We start from the raw sequence: 20,107 nt of genomic DNA, 5'->3' as shown, positions 1-20,107 counted from the left end.
ACAGCCTATCACTGGAATATCGATGAGTTTTGAAACAGCCTATCACTCGAATATCGATGAGTTTTGAAACAGCCTATCACTCGAATATCGATGAGTTTTGAAACAGCCTATCACTCGAATATCGATGAGTTTTGAAACAGCCTATCACTCGAATATCGATGAGTTTTGAAACAGCCTATCACTCGAATATCGATGAGTTTTGAAACAGCCTATCACTCGAATATCGATGAGTTTTGAAACAGCCTATCACTCGAATATCGATGAGTTTTGAAACAGCCTATCACTCGAATATCGATGAGTTTTGAAACAGCCTATCACTCGAATATCGATGAGTTTTGAAACAGCCTATCACTCGAATATCGATGAGTTTTGAAACAGCCTATCACTGGAATATCGATGAGTTTTGAAACAGCCTGTCACTCGAATATCGATGCTTTAAATCGGAGCACCCTGAGCGGTCTTCCTCTCTCTCTCATCAATTCCATTGAAACGGCAAAATAGATAGTCCTGTTCAAGATTGATATATATACAGTTGAAGATGGAAGTTTACATACACCTTAGCCAAATACATTTAAACTCCATTTTTCACAATTCCTGACATTTAATCCTAGTACAAATTACCTGTCTTAGGTCAGTTAGGATCACCACTTTATTTTAAGAATGTGAAATGTCAGAATAATAGTATAGAGAATGATTTATTTAACATTTTATTTCTTTCATCACATTCCCAGTGGATCAGAAGTTTACATGCACTCAATTAGTATTTGGTAGTATTGCCTTTAAATTGTTTAACTTGGGCCAAACATTACGGGTAGCCTTCCACAATCTTCCCACAATAAGTTAGGTGAATTTGGCCCATTCCTCCTGACAGAGCTGGTGTAACTGAGTCAGGTTTGTAGGCCTCCTTGCTCGCACATGCTTTTTCAGTTTCACATTTTCTATAGGATTGAGGTCAGGGCTTTGTGATGGCCACTCCAATACCTTGACTTTATTGTCCTTAAGCCATTTTGCCACAATTTTTTTAAGTATGCTTGGGGTCATTGTCCATTTGGAAGACCCATTTGCGACCAAGAATTAACTTCCTGACTGATGTCTTGAGATTTTGCTTCAATATATCCACATAATTTTCCTACCTCATGATGCTATCTATTTTGGGAAGCGCACCAGTCCCTCCTGCAGCAAAGCACCCTCACAACATGATGCTGCCACCCCCGTGCTTCATGGTTGGGATGGTGATCTTCGGCTTGCAAGCCTCCCCCTTTTTCCTCCAAACATGATGATGGCCAAACAGTTCCATTTTTGTTTCATTAGAGGACATTTCCCCAAAAAGTACGATCTTTGTCCCCATGTGCATTTGCAAACCATGGTCTGGCTTTTTTATGGAGGTTTTGGAGCAGTGGCTTCTTCCTTGCTGAGTGGTCTTTCAGGTTATGTCGATATAGGACTCGTTTTTATTGTGGATATAGATACTTTTGTACTTGTTTCCTCCAGCATCTTCACAAGGTCCTTTGCTGTTGTTCTGGGATTGATTTGCACTTTTCTCACCTAAGTACGTTCATCTCAGAATGCGTCTCCTTCCTGAGTGGTTTGGCGGCTGCGTGGTCCCATGGTGTTTGTGCTTGCGTACTATTGTTTGTACAGATGAACGTGGTACCTTCAGGCGTTTGGAAATTGCTCCCAAGGATGAACCAGACTTGCAGAGGTCTACATTTTTTTTGCTGAGGTCATGGCTTTTCCCATGATGTCAAGCAAAGAGGCACTACGTTTGAAGGTAGGCCTTGAAATACATCCACAGGTACACCTCCAAATTACACAAATTATGTCAATTAGCCTACCAGAAGCTTCTAAAGCCACTACATAATTTTCTGGAATTTTCCAAGAAGTTTAAAGGCACAGTCAATTTAGTGTATGTAAACTTCTGACCCACTGGAATTGTGATACAGTGAATTATAAGTGAAATAATCTGTCTGTAAACAATTGTTGATACTTTGTGTCATGCACAAAGTATCTGTCCTAACCGACTTGCCAAAACTATAGTTTGTTAATTAACAAGTAATCTGTGGAGTGGTTGAAACATTTAGGTTGGAGACATTAAAACTTGTTTATGTATATATACATACAGTTGAAGTCGGAAGTTTACATAAACAAGTTTTAATGACGATATATATATATATATATATATATATGAAATGCTTATGAAATGCTTGTAATTATACATCAGTATTCCATAGTAACATCTGACAAAAATATCTCAAGACACTGAAGCTGCAAACTTTGTGAAAATTAATATTTGTGTCATTCTCAAAACATTTGGCCACGACTGTACATGTGATGCTGTATTAGCCTTATATGTATCTAATGAATGATGGGATATGCATTATAAGCTTCTAACTAGCCTCTGTCTAGTTGGGACCTGTGCTCCGATGGCCTATCTCCTTACAAAACACTCCTTAGATCTTGCTGGACATTGTTTTTTGTTTCCTGAACATTAAATACAGCTGGCAATCCAACTCACCGGTAGTTTGAAAGCAGAGTGAACATGTGATGGTTGTAGGCTACGACAGTTATTTATTCAGACTATAACCATTCAATCTTTGTGAAGAGAAAGCCATCTGCACCTAATTCTATATTATTAATTCTATATTATTCAAGGATGTCATTGGAAAGATTAAGATAATAACTTATTTAAATTAACTGTCGAAAGTGAGGAAGGAATTTGTATTTGTATTTATTATGGATCCCCCCCCCCAGCTCCTCTTCCTGGGGTCCAGCAAAATTAAGTCAGTTTATACAATTTTAAAAACATTACAATACATTCACAGATTTCACAACACTGTGTGCCCTCAGGCCCCTTCTCCACTACTACCACAAATGTTAAGGAATGAGAGAACAATATAGAGAGAAAGAGGAGGTAGGGTAATAACATTCAATGAAATATTATGAAAAGTACAGTATGTATACGTCAGCCTACTAATTATACAAGAAAGGCCTATCATATTTAACATCTTAAAATCAAATTCGCTAGCCTATATTTGTAACTTTGTAAGCCGCATGTGCTGCACCTGTCACACCCTGATCTGTTTCACCTGTTCTTGTGCTCATCTCCACCCCCTCCAGTTGTCGCTTAATATCCCCGGTGTATTTATCACTGTGTTATCTGTCTCTCTGTGCCAGTTTGTCTTGTTTGTCAAGTCAACCAGCGTTTTTGTGTCTCAGCTCCTGCATTTCCCAGTCTCTCTCTGCTCGCCCTCCTGGTTTTGACCCTTGCCTGTCCTGACTCTGAGCCCGCCTGCCTGACCACTCTGCCTGTCCCTGACCTCGAGCCTGCCTACCGTCTTGTACCGTTTGGACTCTGACCTGGTTTATGAACTCTCACCTGTACCCGACCTGACTTTTGCCTACCCCTCTTGTTATAATAAATATCGGAGCTCAACCATCTGCCTCCTATGTCTGCATTTGGGTCTCGCCTTGTGCCCTTATAGCACCAGAATGGCATGTTCTCTCAGCTTTATGGTGGTTTGAACGAGGTGCATAATTCCAGTCCATATAATGTAGTATAATATAATACTGTACAGTAATAAAGAACCCTCTGTAGAAATGGTTTTTACATGATATCCAAAAGGGTTACATCTGCAACCAAAAATGGTTCTTCAAAGGGTTATCCTATGGGGACAGCCGAAGAAGATTAAGAGTGTATGCACGCATACGTCGGTGTGTGCATTTGTGTGTGTGCATGCGTGAATGCAAAAGTTTGTGTATGTGTTTGTGTGAGTGTGTGTATACCTGTAGGTACGTGATCCTGTTCTGCACCAGGTTAGACAGGTCCCTGGCCTCCTTCACCCTCCAGTCTCCAACTCCGTCAGCATTGCTGAGGTAATACAGGTCTGTCATGATGGACCTGCACACACACAAAAATAGAATCAGGGCAAATTGTATTTGTCACATGCGCCGAATACAACAGGTGTAGACTTAACCGTGAAATGCTTACTTACAAGCCCTTAACCAACAATGCGGTTTTAAGAAATAATAGAAATTAAGAAATGTAACACAAGAATGGAGCTATAAACAGGGAGTACCAGATCAATGTGCAGGGTAATAGCTATATACAGGGAGTACCAGTACCAGATCAATGTGCAGGGTAATAGCTATATACAGGGAGTACCAGTACCAGCTCAATGTGCAGGGTAATAGCTATATACAGGGAGTACCAGATCAATGTGCAGGGTAATAGCTATATACAGGGAGTACCAGTACCAGATCAATGTGCAGGGTAATAGCTATATACAGGGAGTACCAGCTCAATGTGCAGGGGTAATAGCTATATACAGGGAGTACCAGATCAATGTGCAGGGTAATAGCTATATACAGGGAGTACCAGATCAATGTGCAGGGTAATAGCTATATACAGGGAGTACCAGTACCAGATCAATGTGCAGGGTAATAGCTATATACAGGGAGTACCAGATCAATGTGCAGGGTAATAGCTATATACAGGGAGTACCAGTACCAGATCAATGTGCAGGGTAATAGCTATATACAGGGAGTACCAGCTCAATGTGCAGGGGTAATAGCTATATACAGGGAGTACCAGATCAATGTGCAGGGTAATAGCTATATACAGGGAGTACCAGTACCAGATCAATGTGCAGGGTAATAGCTATATACAGGGAGTACCAGTACCAGATCAATGTGCAGGGTAATAGCTATATACAGGGAGTACCAGATCAATGTGCAGGGTAATAGCTATATACAGGGAGTACCAGTACCAGATCAATGTGCAGGGTAATAGCTATATACAGGGAGTACCAGATCAATGTGCAGGGGTAATAGCTATATACAGGGAGTACCAGATCAATGTGCAGGGTAATAGCTATAATACAGGGAGTACCAGATCAATGTGCAGGGTAATAGCTATATACAGGGAATACCAGTACCAGATCAATGTGCAGGGTAATAGCAATATATACAGGGAGTACCAGATCAATGTGCAGGGTAATAGCTATATACAGGGAGTACCAGATCAATGTGCAGGGTAATAGCTATATACAGGGAGTACCAGATCAATGTGCAGGGTAATAGCTATATACAGGGAGTACCAGATCAATGTGCAGGGTAATAGCTATATACAGGGAGTACCAGTACCAGATCAATGTGCAGGGTAATAGCTATATACAGGGAGTACCAGATCAATGTGCAGGGTAATAGCTATATACAGGGAATCCAGTACCAGATCAATGTGCAGGGTAATAGCTATATACAGGGAGTACCAGATCAATGTGCAGGGTAATAGCTATATACAGGGAGTACCAGATCATGTGCAGGGTAATAGCTATATACAGGGAGTACCAGATCAATGTGCAGGGTAATAGCTATATACAGGGAGTACCAGATCAATGTGCAGGGTAATAGCTATATACAGGGAGTACCAGATCAATGTGCAGGGTAATAGCTATATACAGGGAGTACCAGATCAATGTGCAGGGTAATAGCTAATACAGGGATACCAGTACAGATCAATGTGCAGGGTAATAGCTATATACAGGGAGTACCAGATCAATGTGCAGGGTAATAGCTATATACAGGGAGTACCAGATCAATGTGCAGGGTAATAGCTATATACAGGGAGTACCAGATCAATGTGCAGGGTAATAGCTATATACAGGGAGTACCAGATCAATGTGCAGGGTAATAGCTATATACAGGAGCGTACCAGATCAATGTGCAGGGTAATAGCTATATACAGGAGTACCAGAGTGCAGGTATAGCTATATACAGTCCATATCAATGTGCAGGGTAATGCTATATACAGAGTAGTACCAGATCAATGTGCAGGGTAATAGCTATATACAGGAGTACCAGTACAGATCAATGTGCAGGGTAATAGCTATATACAGAGAGTACCAGATCAATGTGCAGGGTATAGCTATATACAGAGTAGTACCAGATCAATGTGCAGGGTAATGCTATATACAGGGAGTACCAGATCAGTGCAGGTATAGCTATACAGAGAGTACCAGATCAATGTGCAGGGTAATAGCTATATACAGAGAGTACAAAGTACCGATCAATGTGCAGGGTAATAGCTATATACAGAGAGTACCAGATCAATGTGCAGGGGTAATGCTATCTACAGGGAGTGCCAGATCAATGTGCAGGGGTAATAGCTATATACAGGGAGTACCAGTACCAGCTCAATGTGCTGGGTAATAGCTATATACAGAGAGTAACCAGATCAATGTGCAGGGTAATAGCTATATACAGGGAGTACCAGATCAATGTGCAGGTAATAGCTATATACAGGAGTACCATACCAGATCAATGTGCAGGGTAATAGCTATATACAGGAGTACCAGATCAATGTGAAGGTAATAGCTATATACAGGGAGTACCAGATCAATGTGCAGGGGTAATAGCTATATACAGAGAGTACCAGATCAATGTGGGGTAATAGCTTATACAGAAAGTACCAGATCAATGGGCAGGGTATGTATTACAGGAGTAATAGCTATATACAGGGAGTACCAGATCAATGTGCAGGGTAATAGCTATATACAGAGAGTACCAGATCAATGTGCAGGGTAATAGCTATATACAGAGAGTACCAGATCAATGTGCAGGGTAATAGCTATATACAGGGAGTGTACCAGATCAATGTGCAGGGTAATAGCTATATACAGGGAGTACCAGATCAATGTGCAGGGTAATAGCTATATACAGGGAGTACCAGATCAATGTGCAGGGTAATAGCTATATACAGGGAGTACCAGATCAATGTGCAGGGTAATAGCTATATACAGGGAGTACCAGATCAATGTGCAGGGTAATAGCTATATACAGGGAGTACCAGATCAATGTGCAGGGTAATAGCTATATACAGGGAGTACAGATCAATGTGCAGGGTAATAGCTATATACAGGGAGTACCAGATCAATTGCAGGGTAATAGCTATATACAGGAGTACAGATCAATGTGCAGGGTAATAGCTATTATACAGGAGTACCAGATCAATGTGCAGGGTAATAGCTATATACAGGGAGTACCAGACCCTCAATGTGCAGGGTAATAGCTATATACAGGGAGTACCAGTACCAGCTCAATGTGCAGGGTAATAGCTATATACAGGGAGACTACCAGTACCAGCTCAATGTGCAGGGTAATAATGGCTATATACAGAGACTACCAGTACCAGATCAATGTGCAGGAATAATGGCTATATACAGGGAGTACCAGTACCATATCAATGTGCAGGGTAATATGGCTATATAAAGGGAGTACCAGTACCATATCAATGTGCAGGGTAATAGCTATATAAAGGGAGTACCAGTACCAGATCAATGTGCAGGGTAATAGCTATATTACAGGGAGTACCAGTACCAGATCAATATGCAGGGTATAGCTATTTACAGAGAGTACCAGATCAATATGCAGGGTAATAGCTATATACAGAGAGTACCAGATCAATGTGCAGGGTAATAGCTATATACAGGGAGTACCAGATCAATGTGCAGGGTAATAGCTATATACAGGGAGTACCAGTACCAGCTCAATGTGGCAGGGGTAATAGCTATATACAGGGAGTACCAGATCAATGTGCAGGGTAATAGCTATAGACAGGGAGTACCAGTACCAGCTCAATGTGCATGGGTAATAGCTATATACAGAGAGTACCAGATCAATGTGCAGGGTAATAGCTATATACAGGGAGTACCAGATCAATGTGCAGGGTAATAGCTATATACAGGGAGTACCAGTACCAGCTCAATGTGCAGGGGTAATAGCTATATACAGAAAGTACCAGATCAATGGGCAGGATAATAGCTATATACAGGGAGTACCAGATCACTGTGCAGGGGTAATAGCTATATACAGAGAGTGCCAGATCAATGTGCAGGGGTAATAGCTATATACAGAAAGTACCATATCAATGGGCAGGGTAATAGCTATATACAGGGAGTACCAGATCAATGTGCAGGGTAATAGCTATAGACAGGGAGTACCAGTACCAGCTCAATGTGCATGGGTAATAGCTATATACAGGGAGTACCAGATCAATGTGCAGGGTAATAGCTATATACAGAGAGTTGCCAGATCAATGTGCAGGGGTAATAGCTATATACAGAGAGTACCAGATCAATGTGCAGGGGTAATAGCTATATACAGCGAGTACCAGATCAATGTGCAGGGTAATAGCTATATACAGGGAGTACCAGTACCAGATCAATGTGCAGGGTAATAGCTATATACAGGGAGTACCAGTACCAGATCAATGTGCAGGGTAATAGCTATATACAGGGAGTACCAGTACCAGATCAATGTGCAGGGTAATAGCTATATACAGGGAGTACCAGATCAATGTGCAGGGTAATAGCTATATACAGGGAGTACCAGTACCAGATCAATGTGCAGGGTAATAGCTATATACAGGGAGTACCAGTACCAGATCAATGTGCAGGGTAATAGCTTATACAGGGAGTACCAGATCAATGTGCAGGGTAATAGCTATATACAGGGAGTACCAGTACCAGATCAATGTGCAGGGTAATAGCTATATACAGGGAGTACCAGATCAATGTGCAGGGTAATAGCTATATACAGGGAGTACCAGATCAATATGCAGTGTAATAGCTATATACAGGGAGTACCAAGATCAATGTGCAGGGTAATAGCTATATACAGGGAGTACCAGATCCATGTGCAGGGTAATAGCTATATACAGGGAGTACCAGATCAATGTGCAGGGTAATAGCTATATACAGGGAGTACCAGATCAATGTGCAGGGTAATAGCTATATACAGGGAGTACCAGTACCAGCTCAATGTGCAGGGTAATAGCTATATACAGGGAGTACCAGTACCAGCTCAATGTGCAGGGTAATAGCTATATACAGAGACTACCAGTACCAGATCAATGTGCAGGAATAATGGCTATATACAGGGAGTACCAGTACCATATCAATGTGCAGGAATAATGGCTATATACAGGGAGTACCAGTACCAGATCAATGTGCAGGGTAATAGCTATATAAAGGGAGTACCAGTACCAGATCAATGTGCAGGGTAATAGCTATATACAGGGAGTACCAGTACCAGATCAATGTGCAGGGGTAATAGCTATTTACAGAGAGTACCAGATCAATATGCAGGGGTAATAGCTATATACAGAGAGTACCAGATCAATATGCAGGGGTAATGGCTATATACAGGGAGTACCAGATCAATGTGCAGGGGTAATAGCTATATACAGAGAGTACCAGATCAATGTGCAGGGTAATAGCTATATACAGGGAGTACCAGATCAATGTGCAGGGGTAATAGCTATATACAGGGAGTACCAGTACCAGCTCAATGTGCAGGGGTAATAGCTATATACAGGGAGTACCAGATCAATGTGCAGGGTAATAGCTATAGACAGGGAGTACCAGTACCAGCTCAATGTGCATGGGTAATAGCTATATACAGAGAGTACCAGATCAATGTGCATGGTAATAGCTATATACAGGGAGTACCAGATCAATGTGCAGGGTAATAGCTATATACAGGGAGTACCAGTACCAGCTCAATGTGCAGGGGTAATAGCTATATACAGAAAGTACCAGATCAATGGGCAGGATAATAGCTATATACAGGCAGTACCAGATCAATGTGCAGGGGTAATAGCTATATACAGAGAGTGCCAGATCAATGTGCAGGGGTAATAGCTATATACAGAAAGTACCATATCAATGGGCAGGGTAATAGCTATATACAGGGAGTACCAGATCAATGTGCAGGGTAATAGCTATATACAGAGAGTTGCCAGATCAATGTGCAGGGGTAATAGCTATATACAGAGAGTACCAGATCAATGTGCAGGGGTAATAGCTATATACAGGGAGTACCAGATCAATGTGCAGGGTAATAACTATATACAGGGAGTACCAGTACCAGATCAATGTGCAGGGGTAATAGCTATATACAGAGAGTACCAGATCAATGTGCAGAGGTAATAGCTATATACAGGGAGTACCAGATCAATGTGCAGGGGTAATAGCTATATACAGGGAGTACCAGATCAATGTGGAGGGTAATAGCTATATACAGGGAGTACCAGTACCAGATCAATGTGCAGGGGTAATAGCTATATACAGGGAGTACCAGTACCAGATCAATGAGCAGGGGTAATAGCTATATACAGAGAGTACCAGATCAATGTGCAGGGGTAATAGATATATACAGGGAGTACCAGATCAATGTGCAGGGGTAATAGCTATATACGGGGAGTACCAGTACCAGATCAATGTGCAGGGTAATAGCTATATACAGAGAGTACCAGTACCAGATCAATGTGCAGGAATAATGGCTATATACAGGGAGTACCAGTACCAGATCAATGTGCAGGGTAATAGCTATATACAGGGAGTACCAGTACCAGATCAATGTGCAGGGGTAATAGCTATTTACAGAGAGTACCAGATCAATATGCAGGGGCAATAGCTATATACAGAGAGTACCAGATCAATATGCAGGGGTAATGGCTATATACAGGGAGTACCAGATCAATGTGCAGGGTAATTGCTATATATAGAGAGTACCAGATCAATGTGCAGGGGTAATAGCTATATACAGAGAGTACCAGATCAATGTGCAGGGTAATAGCTATATACAGAGAGTACCAGATCAATGTGCAGGGTAATAGCTATATACAGGGAGTGCCAGATCAATGTGCAGGGGTAATAGCTATATACAGGGAGTACCAGTACCAGCTCAATGTGCATGGGTAATAGCTATATACAGAGAGTACCAGATCAATGTGCAGGGTAATAGCTATATACAGGGAGTACCAGATCAATGTGCAGCGTAATAGCTATATACAGGGAGTACCAGTACCAGCTCAATGTGCAGGGGTAATAGCTATATACAGAAAGTACCAGATCAATGGGAAGGGTAATAGCTATATACAGGGAGTACCAGATCAATGTGCAGGGGTAATAGCTATATACAGAGAGTGCCAGATCAATGTGCAGGGGTAATAGCTATATACAGAAAGTACCAGATCAATGGGCAGGGTAATAGCTATATACAGGGAGTACCAGATCAATGTGCAGGGTAATAGCTATATACAGAGAGTTGCCAGATCAATGTGCAGGGGTAATAGCTATATACAGAGAGTACCAGATCAATGTGCAGGGGTAATAGCTATATACGGCGAGTACCAGATCAATGTGCAGGGTAATAGTTATATACAGGGAGTACCAGTATCAGATCAATGTGCAGGGTAATAGCTATATACAGGGAGTACCAGTACCAGATCAATGTGCAGGGTAATAGCTATATACAGGGAGTACCAGTACCAGATCAATGTGCAGGGTAATAGCTATATACAGGGAGTACCAGATCAATGTGCAGGGTAATAGCTATATACAGGGAGTACCAGTACCAGATCAATGTGCAGGGTAATAGCTATATACAGGGAGTACCAGATCAATGTGCAGGGTAATAGCTATATACAGGGAGTACCAGATCAATGTGCAGGGTAATAGCTATATACAGGGAGTACCAGTACCAGATCAATGTGCAGGGTAATAGCTATATACAGGGAGTACCAGTACCAGATCAATGTGCAGGGTAATAGCTATATACAGGGAGTACCAGTACCAGATCAATGTGCAGGGTAATAGCTATATACAGGGAGTACCAGATCAATGTGCAGGGTAATAGCTATATACAGGGAGTACCAGATCAATGTGCAGGGTAATAGCTATATACAGGGAGTACCAGATCAATGTGCAGGGTAATAGCTATATACAGGGAGTACCAGATCAATGTGCAGGGTAATAGCTATATACAGGGAGTACCAGATCAATGTGCAGGGTAATAGCTATATACAGGGAGTACCAGATCAATGTGCAGGGTAATAGCTATATACAGGGAGTACCAGATCAATGTGCAGGGTAATAGCTATATACAGGGAGTACCAGATCAATGTGCAGGGTAATAGCTATATACAGGGAGTACCAGTACCAGCTCAATGTGCAGGGTAATAGCTATATACAGGGAGTACCAGTACCAGCTCAATGTGCAGGGTAATAGCTATATACAGAGACTACCAGTACCAGATCAATGTGCAGGAATAATGGCTATATACAGGGAGTACCAGTACCATATCAATGTGCAGGAATAATGGCTATATACAGGGAGTACCAGTACCATATCAATGTGCAGGGTAATAGCTATATAAAGGGAGTACCAGTACCAGATCAATGTGCAGGGTAATAGCTATATACAGGGAGTACCAGTACCAGATCAATGTGCAGGGGTAATAGCTATTTACAGAGAGTACCAGATCAATATGCAGGGGTAATAGCTATATACAGAGAGTACCAGATCAATATGCAGGGTAATAGCTATATACAGAGAGTACCAGATCAATGTGCAGGGTAATAGCTATATACAGGGAGTACCAGATCAATGTGCAGGGGTAATAGCTATATACAGGGAGTACCAGTACCAGCTCAATGTGCAGGGGTAATAGCTATATACAGGGAGTACCAGATCAATGTGCAGGGTAATAGCTATAGACAGGGAGTACCAGTACCAGCTCAATGTGCATGGGTAATAGCTATATACAGAGAGTACCAGATCAATGTGCAGGGTAATAGCTATATACAGGGAGTACCAGATCAATGTGCAGGGTAATAGCTATATACAGGGAGTACCAGTACCAGCTCAATGTGCAGGGGTAATAGCTATATACAGAAAGTACCAGATCAATGGGCAGGATAATAGCTATATACAGGGAGTACCAGATCACTGTGCAGGGGTAATAGCTATATACAGAGAGTGCCAGATCAATGTGCAGGGGTAATAGCTATATACAGAAAGTACCATATCAATGGGCAGGGTAATAGCTATATACAGGGAGTACCAGATCAATGTGCAGGGTAATAGCTATAGACAGGGAGTACCAGTACCAGCTCAATGTGCATGGGTAATAGCTATATACAGGGAGTACCAGATCAATGTGCAGGGTAATAGCTATATACAGAGAGTTGCCAGATCAATGTGCAGGGGTAATAGCTATATACAGAGAGTACCAGATCAATGTGCAGGGGTAATAGCTATATACAGCGAGTACCAGATCAATGTGCAGGGTAATAGCTATATACAGGGAGTACCAGTACCAGATCAATGTGCAGGGTAATAGCTATATACAGGGAGTACCAGTACCAGATCAATGTGCAGGGTAATAGCTATATACAGGGAGTACCAGTACCAGATCAATGTGCAGGGTAATAGCTATATACAGGGAGTACCAGATCAATGTGCAGGGTAATAGCTATATACAGGGAGTACCAGTACCAGATCAATGTGCAGGGTAATAGCTATATACAGGGAGTACCAGTACCAGATCAATGTGCAGGGTAATAGCTATATACAGGGAGTACCAGATCAATGTGCAGGGTAATAGCTATATACAGGGAGTACCAGTACCAGATCAATGTGCAGGGTAATAGCTATATACAGGGAGTACCAGATCAATGTGCAGGGTAATAGCTATATACAGGGAGTACCAGATCAATATGCAGTGTAATAGCTATATACAGGGAGTACCAGATCAATGTGCAGGGTAATAGCTATATACAGGGAGTACCAGATCCATGTGCAGGGTAATAGCTATATACAGGGAGTACCAGATCAATGTGCAGGGTAATAGCTATATACAGGGAGTACCAGATCAATGTGCAGGGTAATAGCTATATACAGGGAGTACCAGTACCAGCTCAATGTGCAGGGTAATAGCTATATACAGGGAGTACCAGTACCAGCTCAATGTGCAGGGTAATAGCTATATACAGAGACTACCAGTACCAGATCAATGTGCAGGAATAATGGCTATATACAGGGAGTACCAGTACCATATCAATGTGCAGGAATAATGGCTATATACAGGGAGTACCAGTACCAGATCAATGTGCAGGGTAATAGCTATATAAAGGGAGTACCAGTACCAGATCAATGTGCAGGGTAATAGCTATATACAGGGAGTACCAGTACCAGATCAATGTGCAGGGGTAATAGCTATTTACAGAGAGTACCAGATCAATATGCAGGGGTAATAGCTATATACAGAGAGTACCAGATCAATATGCAGGGGTAATGGCTATATACAGGGAGTACCAGATCAATGTGCAGGGGTAATAGCTATATACAGAGAGTACCAGATCAATGTGCAGGGTAATAGCTATATACAGGGAGTACCAGATCAATGTGCAGGGGTAATAGCTATATACAGGGAGTACCAGTACCAGCTCAATGTGCAGGGGTAATAGCTATATACAGGGAGTACCAGATCAATGTGCAGGGTAATAGCTATAGACAGGGAGTACCAGTACCAGCTCAATGTGCATGGGTAATAGCTATATACAGAGAGTACCAGATCAATGTGCATGGTAATAGCTATATACAGGGAGTACCAGATCAATGTGCAGGGTAATAGCTATATACAGGGAGTACCAGTACCAGCTCAATGTGCAGGGGTAATAGCTATATACAGAAAGTACCAGATCAATGGGCAGGATAATAGCTATATACAGGCAGTACCAGATCAATGTGCAGGGGTAATAGCTATATACAGAGAGTGCCAGATCAATGTGCAGGGGTAATAGCTATATACAGAAAGTACCATATCAATGGGCAGGGTAATAGCTATATACAGGGAGTACCAGATCAATGTGCAGGGTAATAGCTATATACAGAGAGTTGCCAGATCAATGTGCAGGGGTAATAGCTATATACAGAGAGTACCAGATCAATGTGCAGGGGTAATAGCTATATACAGGGAGTACCAGATCAATGTGCAGGGTAATAACTATATACAGGGAGTACCAGTACCAGATCAATGTGCAGGGGTAATAGCTATATACAGAGAGTACCAGATCAATGTGCAGAGGTAATAGCTATATACAGGGAGTACCAGATCAATGTGCAGGGGTAATAGCTATATACAGGGAGTACCAGATCAATGTGGAGGGTAATAGCTATATACAGGGAGTACCAGTACCAGATCAATGTGCAGGGGTAATAGCTATATACAGGGAGTACCAGTACCAGATCAATGAGCAGGGGTAATAGCTATATACAGAGAGTACCAGATCAATGTGCAGGGGTAATAGATATATACAGGGAGTACCAGATCAATGTGCAGGGGTAATAGCTATATACGGGGAGTACCAGTATCAGATCAATGTGCAGGGGTAATAGCTATATACAGAGAGTACCAGATCAATGTGCTGGGTAATAGCTATATACAGGGAGTACCAGATCAATGTGCAGGGTAATAGCTATATACAGGGAGTACCAGATCAATGTGCAGGGTAATAGCTATATACAGGGAGGACTAGTACCAGATCAATGTGCAGGGTAATAGCTATATACAGGGAGTACCAGTACCAGCTCAATGTGCAGGGGTAATAGCTATATACAGAAAGTACCAGATCAATGGGCAGGGTAATAGCTATATACAGAGAGTGCCAGATCAATGTGCAGGGGTAATAGCTATATACAGAAAGTACCAGATCAATGTGCAGGGTAATAGCTATATACAGGGAGTACCAGTACCAGATCAATGTGCAGGGTAATAGCTATATACAGGGAGTACCAGATCAATGTGCAGGGTAATAGCTATATACAGGGAGTACCAGATCAATGTGCAGGGTAATAGCTATATACAGGGAGTACCAGTACCAGATCAATGTGCAGGGTAATAGCTATATACAGGGAGTACCAGTACCAGATCAATGTGCAGGGTAATAGCTATATACAGGGAGTACCAGTACCAGATCAATGTGCAGGGTAATAGCTATATACAGGGAGTACCAGATCAATGTGCAGGGTAATAGCTATATACAGGGAGTACCAGTACCAGATCAATGTGCAGGGTAATAGCTATATACAGGGAGTACCAGATCAATGTGCAGGGTAATAGCTATATACAGGGAGTACCAGATCAATGTGCAGGGTAATAGCTATATACAGGGAGTACCAGATCAATGTGCAGGGTAATAGCTATATACAGGGAGTACCAGATCAATGTGCAGGGTAATAGCTATATACAGGGAGTACCAGATCAATGTGCAGGGTAATAGCTATATACAGGGAGTACCAGATCAATGTGCAGGGTAATAGCTATATACAGGGAGTACCAGTACCAGCTCAATGTGCAGGGTAATAGCTATATACAGGGAGTACCAGTACCAGCTCAATGTGCAGGGTAATAGCTATATACAGAGACTACCAGTACCAGATCAATGTGCAGGAATAATGGCTATATACAGGGAGTACCAGTACCATATCAATGTGCAGGAATAATGGCTATATACAGGGAGTACCAGTACCATATCAATGTGCAGGGTAATAGCTATATAAAGGGAGTACCAGTACCAGATCAATGTGCAGGGTAATAGCTATATACAGGGAGTACCAGTACCAGATCAATGTGCAGGGGTAATAGCTATTTACAGAGAGTACCAGATCAATATGCAGGGGTAATAGCTATATACAGAGAGTACCAGATCAATATGCAGGGTAATAGCTATATACAGAGAGTACCAGATCAATGTGCAGGGTAATAGCTATATACAGGGAGTACCAGATCAATGTGCAGGGGTAATAGCTATATACAGGGAGTACCAGTACCAGCTCAATGTGCAGGGGTAATAGCTATATACAGGGAGTACCAGATCAATGTGCAGGGTAATAGCTATAGACAGGGAGTACCAGTACCAGCTCAATGTGCATGGGTAATAGCTATATACAGAGAGTACCAGATCAATGTGCAGGGTAATAGCTATATACAGGGAGTACCAGATCAATGTGCAGGGTAATAGCTATATACAGGGAGTACCAGTACCAGCTCAATGTGCAGGGGTAATAGCTATATACAGAAAGTACCAGATCAATGGGCAGGATAATAGCTATATACAGGGAGTACCAGATCACTGTGCAGGGGTAATAGCTATATACAGAGAGTGCCAGATCAATGTGCAGGGGTAATAGCTATATACAGAAAGTACCATATCAATGGGCAGGGTAATAGCTATATACAGGGAGTACCAGATCAATGTGCAGGGTAATAGCTATAGACAGGGAGTACCAGTACCAGCTCAATGTGCATGGGTAATAGCTATATACAGGGAGTACCAGATCAATGTGCAGGGTAATAGCTATATACAGAGAGTTGCCAGATCAATGTGCAGGGGTAATAGCTATATACAGAGAGTACCAGATCAATGTGCAGGGGTAATAGCTATATACAGCGAGTACCAGATCAATGTGCAGGGTAATAGCTATATACAGGGAGTACCAGTACCAGATCAATGTGCAGGGTAATAGCTATATACAGGGAGTACCAGTACCAGATCAATGTGCAGGGTAATAGCTATATACAGGGAGTACCAGTACCAGATCAATGTGCAGGGTAATAGCTATATACAGGGAGTACCAGATCAATGTGCAGGGTAATAGCTATATACAGGGAGTACCAGTACCAGATCAATGTGCAGGGTAATAGCTATATACAGGGAGTACCAGTACCAGATCAATGTGCAGGGTAATAGCTATATACAGGGAGTACCAGATCAATGTGCAGGGTAATAGCTATATACAGGGAGTACCAGTACCAGATCAATGTGCAGGGTAATAGCTATATACAGGGAGTACCAGATCAATGTGCAGGGTAATAGCTATATACAGGGAGTACCAGATCAATATGCAGTGTAATAGCTATATACAGGGAGTACCAGATCAATGTGCAGGGTAATAGCTATATACAGGGAGTACCAGATCCATGTGCAGGGTAATAGCTATATACAGGGAGTACCAGATCAATGTGCAGGGTAATAGCTATATACAGGGAGTACCAGATCAATGTGCAGGGTAATAGCTATATACAGGGAGTACCAGTACCAGCTCAATGTGCAGGGTAATAGCTATATACAGGGAGTACCAGTACCAGCTCAATGTGCAGGGTAATAGCTATATACAGAGACTACCAGTACCAGATCAATGTGCAGGAATAATGGCTATATACAGGGAGTACCAGTACCATATCAATGTGCAGGAATAATGGCTATATACAGGGAGTACCAGTACCAGATCAATGTGCAGGGTAATAGCTATATAAAGGGAGTACCAGTACCAGATCAATGTGCAGGGTAATAGCTATATACAGGGAGTACCAGTACCAGATCAATGTGCAGGGGTAATAGCTATTTACAGAGAGTACCAGATCAATATGCAGGGGTAATAGCTATATACAGAGAGTACCAGATCAATATGCAGGGGTAATGGCTATATACAGGGAGTACCAGATCAATGTGCAGGGGTAATAGCTATATACAGAGAGTACCAGATCAATGTGCAGGGTAATAGCTATATACAGGGAGTACCAGATCAATGTGCAGGGGTAATAGCTATATACAGGGAGTACCAGTACCAGCTCAATGTGCAGGGGTAATAGCTATATACAGGGAGTACCAGATCAATGTGCAGGGTAATAGCTATAGACAGGGAGTACCAGTACCAGCTCAATGTGCATGGGTAATAGCTATATACAGAGAGTACCAGATCAATGTGCATGGTAATAGCTATATACAGGGAGTACCAGATCAATGTGCAGGGTAATAGCTATATACAGGGAGTACCAGTACCAGCTCAATGTGCAGGGGTAATAGCTATATACAGAAAGTACCAGATCAATGGGCAGGATAATAGCTATATACAGGCAGTACCAGATCAATGTGCAGGGGTAATAGCTATATACAGAGAGTGCCAGATCAATGTGCAGGGGTAATAGCTATATACAGAAAGTACCATATCAATGGGCAGGGTAATAGCTATATACAGGGAGTACCAGATCAATGTGCAGGGTAATAGCTATATACAGAGAGTTGCCAGATCAATGTGCAGGGGTAATAGCTATATACAGAGAGTACCAGATCAATGTGCAGGGGTAATAGCTATATACAGGGAGTACCAGATCAATGTGCAGGGTAATAACTATATACAGGGAGTACCAGTACCAGATCAATGTGCAGGGGTAATAGCTATATACAGAGAGTACCAGATCAATGTGCAGAGGTAATAGCTATATACAGGGAGTACCAGATCAATGTGCAGGGGTAATAGCTATATACAGGGAGTACCAGATCAATGTGGAGGGTAATAGCTATATACAGGGAGTACCAGTACCAGATCAATGTGCAGGGGTAATAGCTATATACAGGGAGTACCAGTACCAGATCAATGAGCAGGGGTAATAGCTATATACAGAGAGTACCAGATCAATGTGCAGGGGTAATAGATATATACAGGGAGTACCAGATCAATGTGCAGGGGTAATAGCTATATACGGGGAGTACCAGTATCAGATCAATGTGCAGGGGTAATAGCTATATACAGAGAGTACCAGATCAATGTGCTGGGTAATAGCTATATACAGGGAGTACCAGATCAATGTGCAGGGTAATAGCTATATACAGGGAGTACCAGATCAATGTGCAGGGTAATAGCTATATACAGGGAGGACTAGTACCAGATCAATGTGCAGGGTAATAGCTATATACAGGGAGTACCAGTACCAGCTCAATGTGCAGGGGTAATAGCTATATACAGAAAGTACCAGATCAATGGGCAGGGTAATAGCTATATACAGAGAGTGCCAGATCAATGTGCAGGGGTAATAGCTATATACAGAAAGTACCAGATCAATGTGCAGGGTAATAGCTATATACAGGGAGTACCAGTACCAGATCAATGTGCAGGGTAATAGCTATATACAGGGAGTACCAGATCAATGTGCAGGGTAATAGCTATATACAGGGAGTACCAGATCAATGTGCAGGGTAATAGCTATATACAGGGAGTACCAGTACCAGATCAATGTGCAGGGTAATAGCTATATACAGGGAGTACCAGTACCAGATCAATGTGCAGGGTAATAGCTATATACAGGGAGTACCAGTACCAGATCAATGTGCAGGGTAATAGCTATATACAGGGAGTACCAGATCAATGTGCAGGGTAATAGCTATATACAGGGAGTACCAGTACCAGATCAATGTGCAGGGTA

At 42.1% G+C, this 20,107-nt stretch overlaps 1 protein-coding gene across 1 annotated transcript in view; it reads right to left on the bottom strand.

The window, feature by feature from the left end:
- LOC109882645 (alpha-(1,6)-fucosyltransferase) overlaps positions 1-20,107 on the bottom strand; it is a 249,398-nt gene that overhangs the window by 36,580 nt on the left and 192,711 nt on the right. The window contains exon 5 of the mRNA XM_031800757.1: positions 3,784-3,898. Coding sequence (XP_031656617.1) covers positions 3,784-3,898 — 115 coding nt within the window. The remainder of the gene's footprint in view (positions 1-3,783; positions 3,899-20,107) is intronic.

The sequence above is a fragment of the Oncorhynchus kisutch genome, linkage group LG21, assembly GCF_002021735.2.
Source record: "Oncorhynchus kisutch isolate 150728-3 linkage group LG21, Okis_V2, whole genome shotgun sequence".
In the NCBI taxonomy this organism is placed as follows: domain Eukaryota; kingdom Metazoa; phylum Chordata; class Actinopteri; order Salmoniformes; family Salmonidae; genus Oncorhynchus; species Oncorhynchus kisutch.
This window is presented reverse-complemented; position numbering and strand designations above follow the sequence as displayed.